The sequence below is a fragment of the Branchiostoma lanceolatum genome, chromosome 7, assembly GCF_035083965.1.
Source record: "Branchiostoma lanceolatum isolate klBraLanc5 chromosome 7, klBraLanc5.hap2, whole genome shotgun sequence".
In the NCBI taxonomy this organism is placed as follows: domain Eukaryota; kingdom Metazoa; phylum Chordata; class Leptocardii; order Amphioxiformes; family Branchiostomatidae; genus Branchiostoma; species Branchiostoma lanceolatum.
Window position 1 is genome coordinate 8,315,324 of NC_089728.1, and position 22,686 is coordinate 8,338,009.

General features: G+C 41.2%; 1 protein-coding gene across 2 annotated transcripts in view; it reads right to left on the bottom strand.

Annotated features, from left to right (window-relative positions):
• Nucleotides 1-22,686, bottom strand: part of LOC136439009 (glycine receptor subunit alphaZ1-like) — a 37,396-nt gene that overhangs the window by 8,237 nt on the left and 6,473 nt on the right. The window contains exons 2-7 of one of the 2 annotated variants that reach the window (XM_066434106.1): nt 16,305-16,495; nt 15,713-15,876; nt 4,124-4,191; nt 3,056-3,249; nt 2,213-2,295; nt 353-499 (exon numbers count right to left, since the gene is read on the bottom strand). In XM_066434106.1, the coding sequence (XP_066290203.1) occupies nt 353-499; nt 2,213-2,295; nt 3,056-3,249; nt 4,124-4,191; nt 15,713-15,876; nt 16,305-16,405 (757 nt within the window). In that variant the 5' untranslated portion in view covers nt 16,406-16,495. Of the gene's footprint in view, nt 1-352; nt 500-2,212; nt 2,296-3,055; nt 3,250-4,123; nt 4,192-15,712; nt 15,877-16,304; nt 16,759-22,686 lie in introns of those variants that run through there. The other variant, XM_066434104.1, reaches the window with a different exon arrangement.

Consider the following 22,686-nt stretch of genomic DNA (forward strand, 5'->3'; position numbering starts at 1 on the left):
AAAACTGCACTGATCTATGCTGACCATATACAATGCGAACAATGGCTACTCTATGACATAGAGGCAGATTACAGTTTGGTATTTTGTGTTGGCGTCGACGTGTATGTCATCCATGGCAGGACATTTACTCGGACAAAGAATGCAACGATTACGTCTGTTGTTTAGTGCAGCAGTTACCCTCCTGTAATCTCTGTTGGGTCAAGGTGTGTGTTGAGCATTGTATCGAATGGCATAGCACCATCTGTCACAAAATCACAGCACGGAAATATGACCTAATATCTAATATATGATAGAAGCAGGCAGACATATCAGTTCAAGCTACACAATTCTTGATGTATTCAAACAAACTTACCAGGATAAAGTAGTGAATTGACGTAGGCGAAGGATTCTACCGTTTCCAGGGACAGTTGTGAGTGTAAGCCGGATGTTCGCGTTACTACGGGCGTGTCCCCTGGAAACCAGAAGGTCTCCCAGCCCCACACAATCTTCACTCCTCCACCTGATAAAAAGGAAAAGAAACTAAATAGTGATAGACTATTACATCTGAAGAATAACACGTTTGCAATTGTATTCTATTGGTCCATTGTTAACTGAATAGCAAAGCAACTCATCATAGTCGACCTTTAGTAGTTTTTCTCAATTGCAATGAATGCCGGGTCTAGGCATCATGGTAAAGTGGTTTGTCCTTATTGGAGTCTTGAGCTCGCTATATATTAGGGAAAAACAACATCTGAATGAGAGGTCAGGAAATTGTATGATCTGCCCGTCGTTTTGCCAGTGAGTAACTGCATAATTGTGTCAAGATCGATGGCTACAATGTGCAGGGAGGTTCCATGCACAGGAAATTACATGTCCAGGAACAATGTCGCTGATGACATTATGTAGTCAATTTAATAGGAATCAGTTTGCTAAATGAGAGCTTTAATCTCGATAATTCAAGGACCCTTCGGTCGAAGTCGCATATCTAATATTGAGCTCATCGTTATCGATACTCATAAATATGGCAAAGTAATCTTAAATAATTGCTGTTTTCATCGGGGGAGAAATGATGACAAAGATGACCTTGTGTGGTCAAATCCATTGGGGCTATAATCATGAACTTGCTGAATACATGTGTATATGAAAGAAATATTATCTACAATTACTGAAATCCATACACAAAATTAATTGCTTTTATTCAATTGTATTTTCATCAATACTAAATCTGTTAAGACATGTGTAAAAACTTCACAATGACTATCCACTTTAATTTCAAACTAAATCTTTGACACAAAAACTATAGGAATTATTTATGCTATTCCACAACCTCACACCTTTGTCAAATCGCAATTAGGCTGATAATTTGTTTGTCGTATGCTGGACCTCAAACCGACCCCCTAAGGCAAACTCTGTCAGGGAAAGTATGTTATTGGAATCCAAAAATAAAAGATTTAAAGAATGCCTACAAGCAGCTTTAAGGGACTCCAGGGGGCGTCCTGTCCATAACGATAAGAGCACACTTCACAGAATTAGACATCCCAGTACAATTAGTGCTGCGGCTACCGCACGTGCCCGCAATGTGGAAGTGTGTTTGGTCGGGGTAAGCCTCATTAGCTCCTCCAAACCCATCAGAGCAGACATACAACGGTTCTTCAATTATGAATCCTTGGTCATGTTCAAGACCGAAGGACGGGCTCCCAATAAGTATTACCTACTTAGTCTAGGCTATTATTCAGCATACTACTTCCCTTGATTAACGGTATGTATGACACGTAGTCAAGACCTGTGCAAAGTTAAAAGGAACGTTTGTGAAAATAGATCTTTACCCAACGAGAATGTCTATCTCAAATCTCAGACAGATTCGGGGTATGTGAAGTGGAATACAGTGATATGTTTAACCAAGATGGCGGCGCTTTCTCGCCAGCTACTCGCTATACATGTTATACGACCATCTTGCCCAAATGTTTCAAAGCACCTCTTTCCACTCCGCTATAGACCGGAAGCTGTCCTTTGTTACCTAGCGCAGGTCACCTTCATGGGCTGCAGACGTTACAGGTGCCAAAGTAATTTCGCAACTAATCTTGTTTTCAGCATTAGTCTTTTGCCAATCAATGCGGGCTAGTCCTAGTATTGATACCCTCTAAAGCATGCTATAATGAAAGAGCATGGGAAGTGCACTTGACTGTTGCAGCGTGCGTCTTCTCTCTAGCGTGTGACAAAACGATGTACTTACGGTTTTGAATGAGCAGGCTGCATTTTTGATGATCCAATGGGTAAGCGTGAAGCTGCATCAAGCAGGTTGCTTTTATCGTGAACCTGTGGCAAAAATGAATGCACATGACGCAAAGAATCTGAGCCAACGAGACCATTGTATGCCAGCCACAATTGATACAAAACCAGAAGTTTTGCTGCAGTCTTTCCAAGACCTACCCACATACCGAACATCATCGTAATCCATCCAGAGGTTCTTAAAGACACACCAAAAACTAAACCTAGATAATAACCGATGATGCCCGGCAATTATTCGTAGGCTTAATACGATTTACTGCATAGATATGCTCGGTTCCTCAGCATTACTGTCTGAAGCAAACTGCATTGCCAAACTGAACTCCAGACGAACCCGCACTAATACGATAAAAGTTGTATGTCTGTAAGTCCTATCCTCGACATGCACACAGTAAGTCAAAGGGCATTGAAAGAGTGGTCGCGTGGTACGGTAACATCATTGCATTGATTTTGCGTTAGAGCCACGTTGCAGGAGTGGCCTTGGCTATCGAACAATGGTTTCAAACGTTGCCCTTTCAGAAGAGCTTTGATCCATAAAACGCGAGATTGAAAACCTTGGACAAGTTCTGTTGTTACAGAGTGTGATTTCTAGACGCCCTACTAATGTCAATAGCATGTGAATGTGTCAATATGTTTACAAACAATCCATATATGATAAGACAGTTGGCTCAATGGACCAGCTTCTCCAATTTCTTAACATAGATCAGCATGACCATGTATACGTAAGAAGTGTAGCAACTCTGTAACATTATAAGGACATTCAAATAGAAGACGTTGTAGTTATCTGTACCATTGCATCATTAGCACATTTCCTTCGCCGGACACACTGAGAGCAGAGGTGTAAGGTGTGCTCTCCTTCGCCACGACGTCTATCGCGGGCTTCCAGATCTCCATTCCCTCGGGTATCGCCACGTGTTCTGACGTTATGTTAGCCAGCCGCCCGTCTCTCCACTGGCACCCCAGTATAAGGCTCAAGTCGAAGTCCTGGACTCACAAGAAAGAACTCATTTCAGACATTGAAACAGACTCAATGTAGCCTGACATCAAGTCGTGTTACAATTAGCTTTCATTAGCAGCTCTTTGATTGTCACTCGCTTTTGTACAAGTGAAGTTGCAGGATAAGCTGACATGAATGGATTTCAGACTTCAAAAAATGTTCATTTTCACAAGGTTCTGATCATGGACGTTCGACAAATTGTCATATGTTTAAAGACAGTTTATGTGTCCTTCTAACAAATATCATTTTCGTATTTTTTCGATTTTAGGGAAGCCATAACATACGATAGTATACGCTAAGACCACTCTGACACTATTTTAAGGATGACATCCGCGTGCGCATCAATTTTCGCCCGTTTCCAAAAAATAGATTTGCAACCATACTGCAAATCGAATAAAGGAGCTACAAAATGACCAAATATATGCCATAAATAGAAAAAAAACAGATATTAATGTTATGCAATGACATCTTTTGCTATTGTGAAACATTCTGATTTTGTCGTTAACTTACTCCTTGCGCAAAATATATTTTTCAAGTTTTTCAAAGGTGAAAGAACAAAAACAAAGAATCTATCGTATGTTATACCTTGTTCTGTACGTTCAGTTATTTTTAGAACATTCCTGACCACTTAGAGTTTGTAGTGAATGTAAAATCTATTTTTTTTCGCACGCTCGCAGAAATTTTGCAGTGTCCAGATGATGTCATCCATGTAATCGGATTAGTATGGCCTAAGCCATGAAACAAAAGATACATGAAGAGGGCCAACAGATGCCCAGAGTAGGCAATACTTAGTTTCTGAATTAGTTGTCAGTGATTATGCGAGCAAGATATCTAACTTGAGAATTCGGGTAACATCCTTACCATTGTTTTCTCAGAGAAGGCCCCTAAACTGTCGATGTAAATACTGCAAACAACTTCAACCGGAGGACCTAAGAGAAAGAGAAACACAGACGAAGTAAATGGCACCTTTAGCTGGGACGTTTTGCATTGTCTTCTGACTCATCGTGATCCTGTAGTTTACATGTACACGCGGTGTCAAAGCAATCTAGACGGCATCGAAGGAACATGTCAGGTCCAACTTATAAATCTCAGTGCCATTTTTCCAGTTACCGGCTGGGTACGTCTTCGTCTGTGAAGTTCGTTTGTTTTCTTAGTTTGTATAGTTTATTACAGCACATTGTTCTATTTAGTCGGCAGTCTGCAAGAAAATGAAAACGGAACATCGATCACGTTTTTCGTCATGGCGTCTTATAAATCACATAAATGTAAAGTGGCGCTAGATACCAATGGGAATTTGTTGACTAGATTGGCAACTATGCTGAAGGGACGGTTGCAGTGCATGCATTCATCATGGCATATTAGCCATCTATTCACACGCAGCTTGTCAGAATTTATTTATAATCTCTTTCTTTTGTCTCAGATAGTTAGCCTCGACGCATCTATGATTTTACTGTGTTTATACAACACATCCTAAGGACTTATCCGTAAGACATTTTAAGTATTGTCCGTGCGTTGGTAATGCGAGTGGTTATTCACTGTTTGGTGACGTTGAAAGCGACCAGATGGTAAAATCTCATACGTATGTTACACAGAATTGTTTGGCTTAAACAATTACCCGCAATGTGAAAGGTAACACATCTAATTTAACTTTACAGATCAGTGACCTAAATCTGTTCACTCTCTTCACCATTATCGTCGTTTTCGTCTATGTATTAACGATTTCCTTTTCAGTTGGACTAACCTAATGCCCCGTGTGCTACCCTTTTCTCATTTCATTTTCGTGACTGACTGCATTTTGGCGCCGAAACGACAGAACAACGAATAATCTCATCAGGTCTCCCCACTAAACTAGGGCAACCACCTGGCCTACAACATCTCTGATGTCAGCTTAAATTTATCGTTCCTCTGTGCTCCCAGACCTTCTATTTGATTGGAAACGTAGCGTGGTGAGAGGTCTTCGTTGTCTTTATTTGGAGATTCCATCAGGAAGATGAATGGTACCATTCTATGTACATACACGCCAGGTTCCGTTTTGCTCCCTGCCATATATGTAACATATCTTCTTCAGGGACAGATATCGACAAAACCATTTCATTCCATGCCAAATGAGAGACGTTTTTGACATCAATAGTGCAAGTGATGCCACCATTCTAGCATATTGCAAAAAGGAATAGATGTCTGTAATGCTGAGTAATTCTAGATTACCAGGCTTATAATTAGCACCGAACTTCGCATCTCTGTGGGCATGACCAACATGCCCAGGCAGTGATTAAACCTAATTACCTTATTTCCTACAGTACAAAGTTTCCCATTTACATCATTACGCTTGGTTACCAATAACACACATCACCAATAACACGCATCACATACGGCGCTTCTTCCGCGGACCAATAACTATTGGTAAGTCTCGGGACAACCGTTTGCGTCTAAGGGGAGTTTGGTAGAGAAGAATTTCCATCCCACAAGGCAGTCCCATGGTACGACATTAATTAGAAATCTTCTCAGCATCATGTTGAAGGACGCAGTTTGCCCAGCTGAGTAACGTTGGATTTCAATCAATACTGAAAGGCCTATCAGACCTGTGTACAAAGCAATCGGGATGCCCTGCATCTTCAGTAAAGTGGTCGACAATGAGGTTAATGGGCCTGAAACGCCGCCGCATCAGTGTACCCAGTATGTAGACATGTTCTGGCTGTAGTTATCATTTATTTCGATTTTACACAGCTTCAACTCTATCGCAGACTGACCATGGTCCTATTGATATTTGCCAAGACCATTGCCATGCACCAACTCATGCCATTTAATTTGACTGATCTGTGTGAATTTGTGCGATCACACAACCCAAAATCAGGACCAAACTACATTGTCTACAGAGAGACATTATAGGTTCTTCAAACTCCATTAACCCATTAATCGTTTTCTCGCCATGTTTCTGGAGACACTGGCCATAATAGCTGTTTGGTGTGTCCATACCCACAGAAAAGTTTACCCTTCCGACATAAAAAGCCATTATGTCTTACATGTACAACCTAGTAAGTGGTCGAAATGGCTTGATAGGTTTTCGTGGGTTTTAAATATCAATCTGACTCCAATGCCGCCAAAATGAGGAAAAAAACAACCGCATAGACACGACAAAATTGGTAGTATTTTTTTCTGTGTATACACAACTAGCTACCCTCGTACTTGTAAATGAATCTGTTTTATCATCATATTGTATGGATGTCTCTATAGCAGCCTCACAGTTGAGCTCCTGGTTTCAATTACAAGTTGGTAATTGGGAGACCCGGTTCAATCCTGGGAAGGGCATCTCGGTTGGGGCTAGGCTGCACCCGTCATTCGGAAAGCAATCATGATTAATGGTCTGATTTTCACCTGCAATTTCGGAAGAACATTACACCTTCATTATGTTGACAATGGGCAAGTAGCGTCGAAGGTAATGCTCACAATTCGGAATGTAGACTTCCTGACGAACTTTATATTATACCTGGCTTTTTACCGCTGCAAACATGATAGTATTTATGGACAGTTTTGATTAGGTATGTATTTCATCTATATATTGATGGCGTCATAATCTATCACAATAGTATAATGATTTGAAGACAGCTGACATAAAATTGTATGTTTGTCAAATGGGAATCTAACACTGGAAACAGTTCGTAGCGATGATTTCATTTTTGTACACGGTCCATTTAGCTGAAAGGTTATCACGCGACCCAATATCAATATACCACACACACCCTAGCGCAAACGACATGGAAATGGCACACTTTTCATTGTAATAAGCTCTACGCAAATTCATTCTTGATGAGAGATGTGCTTCGAAACCCATACGCCATACCCTGCTGTACCACAGTAAATGTTCCTCCATGCATCACTAACATTATGACAATAATAATACATAACGTCAGATACGAGGTTCAAGAGGAGGAATGTCGTGGTTGAACATCGTGAGGGATGTCTGGTTTGATAGCCCCGGGTACAATCTGGTATAACGACTTTTGGGTGAAATAAACATCTTCATCGGTAGGAAATATTGCTTGTGCAGTGATGTAACATTAATACTTTATAAGATTTACATTATCATCTGTTACACGTTGAGTAGATGAATATACTTTTATACATATTGCACTGCAGGTGAAGCGATGAAGCGAACACGAACACAACTCAATGCATGTTTTTGATTCCTAGCAATATCAAATACGAAAAAAATGGTTGGTCAAATGAAGGGATTTCTTTTCTCGATCCACTTGAATGGTTTACATATAAGCTTCAAAACATTTAATTCAATATACACATGACATGGGACTGTGAATGTGTAATACGATTCTGTTGATGTAATGAACAAAATTCTTTGTTTGGTGTCTCTCTTCTGGGACAAACTTAGCAATTATAAAACGAATTATAATACTCAGATAAAATTGTGTTGCTATGATTAAATATGGCGCTTTAATGATCGTATATTATGCACATATTAAGAAAGTATATACTAGAGCCGCCGGGCGACAATGATGTGTTTACGGTGTACCAAGATTAACTTCCAATAACCTTGACTTTCCAAAACCAATACAAGGAACTCTACAGTGCAGCTTTGGCAATTACAGCAGTAAAAGTTGAAGGCCATTATTTGGCGTCGGTAAAATGCAATATTTCCCAACGGAATCACTTTAGTAAAACAACGATATTGCTTGACTTTATCTGTGTCTAGGGAGGACTGCTTCAATTTAACGAAGAGTCCTTGAAAAGGCCAAACGCGTCCAGGTCAAATGATAGGATTCTTTGACATAAGGGCTACAATGCTATAGTAAAATATGTTTTCACCGTGAATTGCTTGGGGACAACCTTCTTTAGATTGCTATGGTGCGCAAGCACGTCGCGGGATCCGTCAACACAGATTTACTGCAAACAGCAGAAAGGCCAATTATTCCAGCCATGTACCATTACGAATCGGATAATTTGTGTCTTTGCTGTGCTGTGCCGACAATCGTCTCATTTCCACCCACTCGTATATATGCCACCGTCAACTGCCGCACGCCGGGGTAGACGGTTGGGTAATGCAAACTAAAGCTCCTGTCTATCATAGTGATAAAAGACCGTTCCTTTGTGATGGAAAATGCAGATATGACTTCAAAGGTTAAAGTAGTGCCCGAGCGATATCTTCAGTCTTTGAGCAGTATGTTGAGTGAGGGCATGCTGGCAGGTATGGCGGCTTCATGTGATTAGCAAAGGGACTTAGAGCTATCTCGTAGCGCTCAGAAGTGATTGAAACCAAACTGGGTAACAAGATAATAAAAGGAAAATGTCAACTATGGCCCCCTTTCCAGTAGACCGCGATGGCTGAGTTGCCGTACAAAGACGTAAATGGGATCTGGTTTCAACTTATTTGAAACACAATACAAGATGAAATTCATGGAGCGGACTGTTAAATCTTTGGTTGCTCAGCGGTCGCATCCTCAATCGGCAACCTTTCGTTGTCAAGTTGTGTAAAGAAGTTACAAGACCAGAAGTTGCATGCAGCGGTATTTTGCAATGTGTTATTCCATGAGGTCGACCAAAGCTAAATTATCATTAAGGGTACAACGCCATCTGGTGTTTGTCTTCATGCATGGTTTTTGAAGCGAAAATGCCCTTCGTCTGAGAGGAGGTCGAGGTGCCCATCTGGTGCCCTAAGCACCTACGATTACACTATTGTACTGGAGTGTGAAGATTGTACACAAGGTGTAAGCAAAATATGCAACATTCAATTACCCTTTTCACTTCGTTCAGGGAGCCATGTCGGATTGTGAGGTGACCCTACAAAACTGCCCTTTAAAATGACATGACATCATGCAATTTACCTTGACCGAGGATATAGCCAAACCAAGCATTGACAGAAGTACATATGTTGAATCCATTTCCTATTCTATCGTATTGAAGAAAGATACGTAAAATGCGCTCACGAAATAACACTATGTTTACTCTAGAATATAGCTTTCTTACCAACCCACCTTGGCAATAGAGGCTCCCCATATGTGTCTACACGTAACCTATCTCTAGCCTTTCTATGACCTTACTCTTGATGATGCGTGTCACTAAGATGTACCTGGCATTGATTGGGGCGAGCAAATCACGGTGCACATAGATTGTCCTGGTACGAAGCCTGGAGGATCTTTAGAGCTCTATTGAACATGTATGGTATCCCTAGGGATGAAATAAGAAAGACACTTCGCTTATTAAGCAAGGGATGTTATGAGAATCTTCTGCAGGCACATCAGGCCCTGTTAAATTGGACGTAAAACCAGTATCTGCCTCTTTGATTGACTTGACAGCCGTGTCTTTGCGGACACTCTGGATAGTGGACAAAATAACCATTTGTATTATTGCCATGTGCACTACATAAGATGATATCAAACCACCCGTAACTACTGCAATTTCATAGCACCTCAGTGAAGTAATCTATTCTGGGCCTCTGATGAGAAATCCAATTGTGCGTTATATATTGGCAAAAATCATCGTATCTCTTGAGAGGCAAAATTTCCCATGACACCTTCCTGTATAGGTATGCTAATGATGATTTGGTGAAACGGGGACATGGATGACAATGATTGATAATGTAGCGTAATTACCCCCACCAAGAATAACTCCTAGTTTCCAGGTCACCCGAAACTCCATGAAAACGCCTTAACTTTTCACTCCAGTGACGGGCTGTCAACGTTTCACGTCAAATCATAAAGCAGAAGCTCGGAAGGCCAAACGTGCTTAGACCGTTGAACAGACAGAACCGTCAGCTATTAGCACCTGCAAACCAACATCGGAAAAGCGTCATTCCTGACCCCAATTGGGCTCATAGAAAACGACATCCTCCCACGGAAGTGATGAATAGCCTTAAGATTATCAAATGAAGGTGAGTTATGCCAGCTCTTTGGAAAGGAACAAAAAGCAACCAAATTAGATCTGATTAAATGTGCTGGATCTTGCACCGGTGGATGATGATTTACAATGCAGACTGCGTTATTAATGACTCGTTATACGCTTGCTAGTTTGACTGAGGTTCCGGTGGGCAAAATAACTTAGGAGATGGAACTCTTCGGTGTGTTCATTTTCTGATGAAAAATATGCTTTGCATTTCAACTAGATGATTATACTATGATTGTGGTATTTTACTGACACACCACAATGTTCATAAAGGGAATCCAAAGAATCCAAACTAAAACGTGCACTGTTACACTATATTGAAAAGAGAAGGCAGTAGTTTTGTTGACCACTTCTCATCACATTTTACGTGTACTATGCTATATACTTTGCACCATACAAAATACGTAAAATACAAGTGCTGTTTTCCGTTCTTCAGAGAACCATGCCTATGGACGGAGGCTCCCAGGAAATAAGACAGGTTATCTGTCATGCATACACAGAGGCTGCTTGAGGACACAGAGGGTGATCTGATACCAGAGTCAATAGCTGACATGGCCTCTGACCGGCATGCCTGGATGAGTGTGGTCTACTAATGATGTTCTTTAGAAGAACTGCAAATCAGCAGGGCACAGCTGCGCAAGCATTGTGGGTAAGGGAAGTCAAGGTCGCAAAACCGGGGACAAGGTCATATGCAGTATTACACAAGACGAGAGACAATGAATTCTGTCTCATAGAGGGTAATAGTCTAGGTGAGGAGAAAGATTGCCTTAAAGGAGTTAAACACCCCATTTCCAGGAGACGGCAATCACTGAATGACCATTACGCGACCAAAATTGGACTTGTGTGACCCTCGATTTTATAACTGGAACACGATGCACGATGTTTAAGTTTCATTCAAATGACAACAAAACATATAAAACGTAAAAAAAGAATCGTTCCTCATCTCTGAAATTCGTGAAGTGGCCTGTTAAATGTTTGGTCACTCAGTGGTCGCTCGGCAATCGCAGCATCCAGTAGAAAGCTTACTCAAGGGGTGCAAAATTGCCCAGTGGAGTGAAGAAGAGGTTCAATCGGAAGATCGTAAGAGGAATGGGAGGAGAGGATTAAGAAAAAACGAGGCTGATGGAGGTGATGCGCCAAGCTGCTGGGATCCAGTGGCTGTGACTGGCCTCTGGCCAGACCCTGACTGATTCGTGCTGTGAGTAGGATGAGGTGAAGTTTCCGGGTAGTGTGAGGCGACTCCTTCCCACAGACGGTATTGATGATTTTGTACCCAAGCTCTGATGGATGATAATGTTTTCACCACTACCACTGAAGACAACTAAAAGCTGAAGAGTTCGCTAACTGGTGTCGACATGGTCCCTGTGCCCGGCTAGACATACATATCGAGCCATTTACACAGTTTGGAATATTCGACAACCACTTTGAATGTCGTTGCCGTAATTAAACTCAAAACATTAACACATATGGCATCTTTGCACGGCATTTTACCATCTTCAAAGAGAAAAACACTAACATATAGTCACAAACTGAGGCAGATCTGTTGGTAACGAGACCCACGGCATTCCCCAATAAATTGTTCGTATGTTGCGTCACACGATGAACATGATTGGAACACAGTATGCGAAATAGATAATCCAAATGACTTCCTAGGTCCCTGGAATCATAGATAACAACGTCATTTAATGGGCTTGAATGTGCTGTACTGTGGCGTAAACTACATTGAAAACGTACGTTAGGGTAAATATATACATATGTATAGATGTATAGCACGATTCTGTATTGGCCAAAAGCCATTTATTACAGGATTAATCTCCAAACGTGAACTCTAGGGGGACAGAAAGTATCCAGGCTGCCAAACTATACCCAGCCGGCTGGATACCGTTGTGCCCCCGTAGAGATCTGCTTGAAAGATTACTTCAGGATAGAAAGGGGAAGGCAGCATTACTTAAAGAAATTTCACCATTGAAGTTGCTATCTGTAGTTTCTATCAATGCATTCTTCCTTTGTTGCAGTAGATAGCATTCCGAGTTGCTGGATTGCCTGAACGGCTAATCGCCTCATGATTCATACTATCACACACGGTGTCCTCATTGGACCATCAAAGCGTTCACACTGTCTGCTATCTCCTAGTAAGTAAGTAAGTAAGTAAGTAAGACAGTGAGACAGTGAGAGAGTCGGTTTTGGATGGACAGGCACGAATCGTATTAAGGAAGTTTGGTGGAGTGTCACGTTTTCAATCAGACATGGTATACACATAGATCTCAAGTTCAAAGTTGTGAAAGCATTGCATATGACTTTGAGACAATTGCATTAGCTTTAGGTGAAATTGCCATGTCTGGTTAGCACCTGCGTCGATGCTTGTAGATTATTGGGGTCATGCAGGCACAATTCCGAAACAGATTCAAAGATATGTGTTTCGGACATTTTCGAGGTTTTTGCATATGATATATATATATATATATATATATATAAATATACAGACACCTTTATTGTATTTCTGACGCACCTATCTCATGATCATGAACCCATATACAAATGAACTGTGATTAAAGGTATGCTAGTTCTACCATGATCTCTACGATTTCGACCAACAACCCTTCAAGTTCATGCTGTTCTGCATTCGCGAGGGTGTCCCTTCATAAATACCACTTAAGTGTTGTCTACAGCTACGGACCATGTGGTGCCATGGGCTGATTTACAGGCCAATATTTAGAGCCCACCCTGAAAGCTGTGTATTTTACGCTATGTCTCAGACATACTGATGTGGTAGTAGCAGTGAAAAGCCCTGAAGTGGGCATGGGGCGTTCCAATGTGGTGGCAAGAGAAAGGTTAAACCTGGCTGCGGTGTCGTCCGTCCACCTAATTTCCGTGGAGGATTAACTCAGTTCCTGTGTGATCTTACAGATCAATATTATTACATAAACTAAACCTGCCGAGAATAAAATCAACTCTGTGATAAAAAAATATATCTACCGCTGTTGAAGTTAACCAACTCATTCATTATATCGTTTTCTTTCTTGTTCAGTATGGTGAACTAAAGTTCTAGCTGTTAAAAAAACTCCATTTTGTGGCTAGATCACTGATTCAGCACTGCTTTAGTCTTAAGCATTCTCAGTTATAGAGAATCTCCAAAGACACAACGACTTAACGACATTACTGGTAGGTATGTCCACAAAAGATGCATGTATTCTTTTTTTAAAGTTATGGGTTCGTCGTCTAGTTACACCGATACCGGCCCATTCCACTACGGCGGTAACGTTGCTGCGACCGAGCGATTTGACAAAGCAATCAACGAATCTCAAATATAGTAACAAACTTTCTTACTATTACGCTATATGTGTTCTGTTGTCTTTTCAGTCATACTTGTGCATTTTGCACGATATCTAAATTATGAAGTGAAGGGTTGCACAATCCAATTCAAGTCGCAGCGAGGTCGTTTCGAGATGGCCGTCTAGTGGAGTGGGGGTCTTAGCAATTACTTGCTTCAATTCACACGATTCCGGATGAAGCAATATCATAATTAACATGATATGATTGAAATCACCATCATCCCCCCAATGGCAACGGTCCAAATTCAATATCATTTCGTGGTAGAGTAGGTCACGTTTTCAGTTCAGCAGGGATTACCCTAAACCTAGGCGTGTTAGTGAACAACCAAAGTCTTTAATCTTGCAGCTTTAGCAGAACTGACCACGTTGCGTTGGTGCTGTCCGCTGTGTTCGTGTTTCAGGGGACGGTAGGGGACTTGGCATGAATGTGAATAAGAAATAAGAGGCTTCGTTTAACCCCCTAAAAGACTTAATGTTGTGTTCCTGATTACGGTCCTGAAAAATAGGTTCTGTATGTAGGGATTTTCTTTTTATTTAGATTTTGGCCGTCAACATGGATTTAAGATGATGTCAACATAAAGGGGGCCTAGGTTTGGGGGGTTTGTTTGTATGAGTTTGTCTACTGCAGCAGAACATGTTGGAAAATGATTCTACAACGTTTTCCTATTTCCCTTGACGTGGTCGACTCCAAAAAAAGGCTAGGGTCGGCAGGTTTTTGCACTGTAATTTCTACTTGTTTTGCAAATGAATCTCGCATATCAGTAATGGCTAGGTTTTATGGCCAAGCCAAGTATATGACGCGAGAAAAGCTAGGTAGGAAATGCTTCACATCAAGATGTTTAGCTCCCTGTTCTGTTGGGTGAAGCTAGCAAGACCGGTACCCATGTGTTGTAGGGTATATTTCACTGAACTTATATTGGCAAATCAAACACAAGAGCAGCAGAGAGGCCATGACCAATATGACCCTAGATCGGTCAATTAACCACCAAGGCCAGTGCCGTTCCTGTAGACAGCAAGTCCGGTTCCGCCCTATGATATACGACTTCACGGTACAACCGACATATTTCTGGACCCGATCTTTTGGGGCCCCTTCAGACGCGGAACCTTGTACATGTGTATGGGGGGATCGTTAACTCTGTAGACAAGCGTGGGAGGTGGAGAGGGTCCTTTAATGCCTTCACTGCGTTTTTTCGTGGTGTGTTTTGGACAAATATGTATGTCGCCATCAAATATGGTTTTGTCAAGGAGTGACGATAATTGTGAAGTTGCTTGATAGAAATATGGTTTTGTCAAGGAGTGAAGATAATTGTGAAGTTGCTTGATAGATGTGGACCATCGCTTAATGTGGCCGACGACGCCTCCCCAGCAGCAACGAACATAAAAAATCCAAGCTGTCAGTGATCTTTCTTATGTATCTGTGATCTGTATGCAAAAAGATCAGTTTTTTTCAAGCTCTGTTGCAACAGCCTCGCTCTTTAAGTGTAGTTTCTCTTTATAAACGTATGCATGTCTCAAACTAGATCCATTACCATGATGTTGCTCTAAACCTGCAGATTCTCACAAAAACGCGCCCTGCAACTCAATCAACTCCGCTTATAACCGGCCTTAGCATCATTAGAAGAGGAGGCACATCATAGGCCAATATGGCAACTTTTAAAGTGATGTGCTAGTGGAAATAAGTGGCGTCCATATAATTAGTTTAGACCCGCTTTGAAACATACATTACAGGCTGCGTGTAGTCGACATATGGTAAGGCACATTAGGGTGAATGCCAAAAGTCTAGACGACTTATTGGCTGATTGTCAAATTGTACAATCTACTTCCTTCAGGTGGGTTGTGATGTGGCAATTCAAAATCTGATCACAAAGGCAATCTATAAAGGTATAAAATGTATAAAAACAAAACAGCACAAAAGATACCTAGACATGAAAATAAAGCACTTATTAACATCCTCTCTCAAGTGGATTGAATACAGGTCTCTATGTTTGAAAGACGCGACGTCTCTATGCCTTACAAAGTGACGACGTGAGATATGGAAGTTTATAGCATTGGAAAGACATTGTCACACAAATAGCCGGAAAACTGAATCATTTACAAGCTGGAGATGGCAATAAGGAAGGACAGATTCAATCCACTACGTACATCATGACCTAAAAAACACATAAAATGTATGCTCATACATGAAAACTTGCCAAAGGAGACAATAATTTGTGGTAAAGTCACATACCTTCCCAGTTAGGCCTCAACCAGTAAAAATAGCCTTCCGGCAGGTAAAACATTGGCTCCTCGATATTGTTCTGTAGTGACGATGGCCCCATGGTCGGGTTGTAACCCATTGTGCGATTAGCTCCCGGAAAGGGCGGTATCGTTGGCATGTATCTGATGTAATTTCTAGAAGAATGGAGACGTGTTGAGAGTACTGTTAAAATCAAGAGCTAAAATGTGGAAAATAGCCATCCGGTATCTGCAAGGCTCAAGAGCCTTGAGCGACAGATACCGGTTTGAAATTCATTCTTGTCTTTGTAGACCATCAGAACAGGCTGCTGCTGATGGGTACCAAATAGTCCGGGTTTGAGGACAACTAGCCTTCTTGGCCAGATGAAGTCATCTTTGTTGCGTACTGATTAACCTTCTAATGGGGGTGGTAGTGGTGGTGGCGGAAACTGTTGAATAAAGATGATGTGCCATATAGATATCCCTTTCCCAACCACTATTGCCGGTAACAAAGTTGAGAAAGAATTTTGAACGACACGCATACTGTAAGAGCACCAAACGCCACGTTATTGTTATATTAGTCGAATAAGGCTTTTCTCACTTACGTTCTGTTGTTATTCTCGGCCTGGTACTGTTCGGAAGTCCTGGTGTGAATGGAAAGCAAAGCAGCAAGGATTGGCAAGGCAGCCCGGATGTCTCCGTCCATGGTGCTGAACAATGAGGAGTGCTTATCTTCAGAAGATGCCCGATAGGAAAATTCCACGGAACTCGTCGGACGGTCGGACGGCCAGCATCCCTTATGTTGCAAAAGGTAACACACAGAAGAGGGAGGCGGAAGAAAGACAAAAGCCCGTCAAAACACGTCGCTGAAATTAGCTATACGGGCGTTGATTCAGCTTGGTAACTACATCCCCTTATCTTGTGACTACTGTATGAGTTACGGGAACATGCGTGGTCCGGAGCACCTGTCTTGCTATCATTTCCTCTTTCGAATGGCCTGCCGGGATCAACTACTCCCTTCGAGTGGGTGGGTGCATAATCATGCAAATGAGCTTGACGGCGGTTTAGAACTGAGCTGCATGATTATCGTTAGAGAGCATAGCGCTTGTGTGGATTATGACATTCTTGGCGGTTCTTGATATAAGGCGTGGTAAGATGTAGATGATATAAGTGCCATGTCTCTACAAACACCAAACACCAACCGCTTATTATTTCAAAGACTTTCTTTCCTCCTTCAGTCAACTGAAATTGATGACAAACCTTTCTCGAGACCCTTTTTACCTTTTAGTCAAATTGGTTGCGGATTTGGGCCAGGACACTGTGACATCTATTTTCCTGCCATCATGCGACAGTGATGCATTTCTCAAATGGAAAATGCTTGTTCTGTCGTTCTATAAAGAGGCCCAGGTTGCGGTAAATATGTGGCGGCTTAATTCCCTCCACATAATCATAGCCACACTAAAGTGACACCGTATTTGACGACACAAAAATTTGAATATCACGTGACTGCGCCACAGTTATTGTGCAGTGTGGGACAGGCTGGGCAGATTTTGTGCTTGAGGATTTTTCCCTCTCTGTATGTATAGGTCATCGATCCAAGACATCGACCCCTCAGGAAATTCTATCTAATAAGGACCGAGGTATTGCCTGTTGCTACCATTCCCCTGACAGGGAAATGATGAACAAGGCGTCATTTTGACATTCGATGTCCAGTGATATGAATTATGTGCCCATAAACCAAAACACCGTGAACTATTGATGTTGACATCCTTGTTCTGTTTGTTTACCTTGGAGATTAGCAGAACTGCCTGTACTGACGCCAGCATCCAGCGTAGTTAACTGAATATGTATGAGACGCGGACAACTTCATATGAATTTGCTTCTTTGCAAAATATACTGATTTCTTTGAATCGATGTTGAAATCACAGGGTGTTTAATTTAACCCGATTACAAAGAGTAGTAAGCAATCTGTGGAGCAAGTCTGAGCCCCACCTACTACAGATAGTCTCATTTCCTACGCCTGTGAACGGTGTCAGATACAACGCGGGTAGCCTGACGAATCGCGCTCCTAGTGGCCAGCCGGCCTCCAACCGCCATCCCCCTACTTGGGCTGGGGGTCAGTAACCTCCGGCCGAGGGCTTGTGTAAATACAGGCTACCACGCGGGCAACGCAAATCCTTAATCTTTGCATCGTTAATTGCGTTTTCAGGGCGTGTTTTAATTACATCCTCCCATTAATGATTAAGACCTTTGCCTGTATCTGTTTAGCCGCTATAACCGTCCTTAGGCGTAACACACCTGCGTTGTAAGCACGCGGCGCGGCAGCAGCTGATTATATTACCTGTATCTGTATCTATATAACATGTGGAGATCATGAAAAACCCAAAATAGAGCAAAAATATGACAAAATTCCGATGTATGAATTCTCCATAGCAGGGTACATTTTTATCTCCATGAAAAATGGAGATATAGTTTTGGGTGTGTCTGTGTGTGTGTGTGTTTGTTTGTCTGTCTGTCTGTTTGTGTTTCCGCACTACTGTAGTCAGCATAACTCAAGAACCTCTTGATGGATTACGATGATATTTGATATGTGCACATACGTGCCCACGTGGGCAGGTGTTGTGAAGCCGAAGTTCAAGATCGATTTTGGACCCCCTGGTATGTGACCTTGGTACTGCAGCAGAACTTCAATTTTTGTATCTTTTCACCTGGACGTGCTGTGGTCTTGATTTTTGGGTGGCAGATAGCTTGTGATGTAATGAAGAAGTGGAGTAGGTTTGGGTCCCCTAGGAGCTTCCTCTAGGAACTGCAGGGGCGTTTTGTGAAAATCTTCTAAGGAGAACAAATGAACAAAGGAACAACGGATTTCCATGATATTTAGTATGCAGGTAGCTTAGATAGAGATATAAACAATGAAGTGCAAATTATGCTAATTGGGACTTAATTTGCATAGCTAATGAGGAAAATCTATATTTGCAGTGTTTTCCATTATACATGTAACGTATGTAGGTAGTAGTAGTGGGCAACCTCAAGCCAACCGTACACACTCACGCCGTATCTTCAGAAAAGACGCTATAGCCGCATAGTCTCTGTTTAAGACTTTATTCAAGCCCACATCCAACGTATGTAACGTATGTAGTTATGGAAAGTGGATCATCAACAGATACCAATTATGCAAATAAATTCCTTATTTGCATAATTAATGCAAACCACCATATTTCATTCTGTAGATAGTTGGTTCGGTAGAAGCAACTTTACTCTAATAGACCTGCTGATTAAATTGCGAAGCGGTAATCATGCATGGGGGTTTGATTATTTGACAGAGCACCTTTTCATATTGATTCTGTGATGCAAGAACCTTACGCTTCATTCACGAACTGTTTTTGCAGACGCCTTGCAAATAATAGAAACGGAGGACAATATACATTTATATATGCATTTAGTTATGTTCTAGTATTTTCTAAATGATTTTTTCAAAACATTAACACAATTCAGGTATATACATATTGTACTGTACTTCTGCTAGTTGGTTTTACGATGAAATTGAATTGAAATCGTAGCACTTGCCATCCAGTTCTGATTTATGCCTATCCACATTATCCTTCGAATTTCACTGCTCCCCAATGTCTATGACATCATCTCCGACCTTTCTGATAAGCGAAGAAAATTCCAAAAAGGGCAACGATTTTAATTAACCTCCTTCCCCGTGATTGCCCAGTGTATTCAGGAGGCAACCGCCCTTTAGCCGTTACATTTGTGTCGGTCAATGACTTCTCTATGGAGAGGAGGGAGGTTGAGGGCTTTGCAGACGGGCGAAGGTCTGTTTTAGAGAGCCTACTTTAACTGACGTCAAGGGGATTCTGTCAATAAGTTCAGTCAATGATCACTGACGTTGAAGATCTCCTTGGAGAATACCAAGTGTCTTTATATAAGCGCTACATAAAATATATGTAAGAGTTTTCTGCTGCCTTTATGACGTCACCTTTTCAGTGGAGGTGTGCCAGGTCGACTGCAATGCCGATTACCCTCTGGGATGCGCGCTAGTCTAATGGCTTTGTGAGCATCTTACAAAGTACACACATAAAACCTGAATCAAAGGTGAACTGCAATAGCCAAGTCAAAAATTGAACTTACCCAAAACATAAAACAAGCCCAACCAACATGTGCAAAGTGAGGATGTGTGCACCCTACATGTATGTATCAAAATTTGGACCCATCGGCACTACACATGTAGAAAATATATAATTGCGGAAAAACAGACAAACAGACAGACCAAAAACAGTACCTCCATGTAAATTAGTAGCGTCTTCTATGACCTGGACTGTCATTCTGATTATCGACTAGTTTTTCCATCTCTGATCTGTTCTTTCTGTACTTCCTGCCGCTCGGCAGCTCTAACCTACGTAATTAGTGCTAGTTGTGTTTTTAGTTTTTAATATCAGGGATATCTGAAAAACAGGCTTGCTGCCTGATTGTATTTTTTTTCTGTACACATAAACAAATGAAATGAATCTTTTCGGTCATCTTCCCACTCACTAGCTGTCACTCAAATAACTGTGGACATACACCAACCCAGAAAAAAATCACACCGAAATCATAAAATCTGTACAAGTAGTCAACAATTGCAAGTAGTAGAAACTACTATTTAAGTGAGGCTCACAAAGTGTGTCTTGGGAGCAGCCTGAGACCCACCACATCATCGCAAAGCTGTGAAAATCGCGACATTATTCAGACACACCCGCTTATCAATGTGTCTGAACCAAGTCACCTTGTTCTTCTATCACGCCACGTCAGTTAGCAAAATCGGATACAAAGGCGTTACAGCAGACTGGAAATTCCATAGTAACGCGAGCTCTTTGGACCATGTACCAGTGAATGCGGGGTGACCCTCTTACATTATTAATGCAGTTGCAGCACAATTTCGGGGCGAGAAACTTCACTGCAAATTTCGTCATCAGAGTCACTGATAGTTGATAGACTTCAGGGAAAATGTTGCCGAGACAGCACTCAGTAAGCAACTTTTTACTGTCTCTTTGATCCTTCGTATTTTCGTGTAGCGACGTTACTATAATCTACTTTAATTCTCAACTGAATGGTGGATTAAAAGCTACACCCAATTAAAGTACCTATAATTTCTACGTGCACAGTGTAAAAACTTGGAACTTAATGATTCACAGGGGACGTTAATCAGGGAGTGCAAAAGTGCCACTGATGAGCCATATTGTCTCCCCAGGATTAATCTCTTAAGGACGCTGATAAATCATTTCCGGACGATGAACTCCACAAGATGGTATTCTGCACCAGAGGTATCAGTTTCCAAGCTGTTTGAAAACGTTTTATAAATAATTTGTCATAATCTACGTCGTGGTTTGTTATTCTATGTGGAAATTATTTTGTTCTCTTCACTGTGACCAAAACAACTTAAGCTTGAGGATGATGGGGTTGCCAAGCTTCAGTGCAATAACTAGTGAATCATTTATAAAAGCTACACTTAATATCAGACATTAGGTCTCAGTATAGCCATTTGCAATAACCATAAGCATTAATATCCCTTGCACTTTAACATAGACACATAACCGTGATTGACGATGTAATCGTTAAGTAACACGTGCTCTACCACAAGTACGTGGAATAAAGCGATCCCGTGCACTCCCTGACGCCCTCTACCCATCGCAATGGTTAGATCATATAAAGATCTTTGGCGTGCCTCGGAAACAAAACGATTTTTAAACTCAGCTTAACGACTTTAATGCCCCCAAGTGGCCATCTGCATAGTACGTGATACGGCGGTGTATTATGGGTCTGTGGTTCCATCAGTCAGCTGAGAAACTAGAAGAACTGACTCATACATCATGCAGGCTATCAACCAGTGACGGCACCAATCTAAGAAGCATCACGTCTTCTTGATGAAGGTTCGCGTTAAATGTGAAATTCGTCAAAGTCAAGATAAATCTAAAATGTTGGTGTATACTGATTAAACATGATGTTATGAGACCACAGAGGGAAAAGCTGTCATCGGTGATTGCTGTCGTTACGGTATCCCCGAAGGAGTCGTTGCTTGATTTTTATGACATACAACGAGTTCTGCCACAATTTATTACTCTTCACGAATTCGCATTAACATGTGTATTCATACGGGCATGGCAACATTTGGCGTAGCTGTAGTTGTAATTGTATTAATGTCATTTCTATATTTTAGCAACGTTTTGTTAATTATTATATTTAGTTATCTATTATGCTGGTTGATGACATAATCTTTTATCAGTTGTATGATTTCATTTGCATATGGAGGTGCCGGTCGTGTGTAGGAACGTCCTGTGTTCCTGTTGCCGGCACCTCAAAGACGTCTTTCTATGAAGCTCAAATAAATAAATACACTGTAGTCAAGTATGCAGGGACAGAGCTTTTCTGATGCCAAAAATTACCCTTAACAATCTACAATAACCACCATAATGCACAAATAAATAAATAAAGCTACTTTGTTCCATATTGATCACAATCATTTTCACCTTTCTGAAGTCATTCTTATATGTAAAATTTTCCATACTTATGATTATGTATACATAGAAATATCTACGACAGAAAAATAGCTGCATGTTATCAGGTGTTCTTGTAGCAACTACAATGATCTGGGTGTTGCAGCTCATTAAAATCATCATCGCATGTACTGATGTAGACGTGTATGTTGTATATGTATGCGTGTACGAGATAATTGAATATGTGAGGAATCAAATAAACTTGAACATCGTTTCCGCATATCAACAACACAAATTAGATAGGACAACTACAAACACCGATAATTCATTATTGTCACTACTGATTTGCTGTACGTACGCGCTTACATTCATATAATTACACAATATTCTATTTCATCACTTACCGCGACACAATGATGTTGTTTTTAAACCCCTTGGTTTTTCTGATTCCGAAATGATATTGATATCACAGTGAATTCATGTAGAAGTACGGCATGGTTCTTTCTAGAAA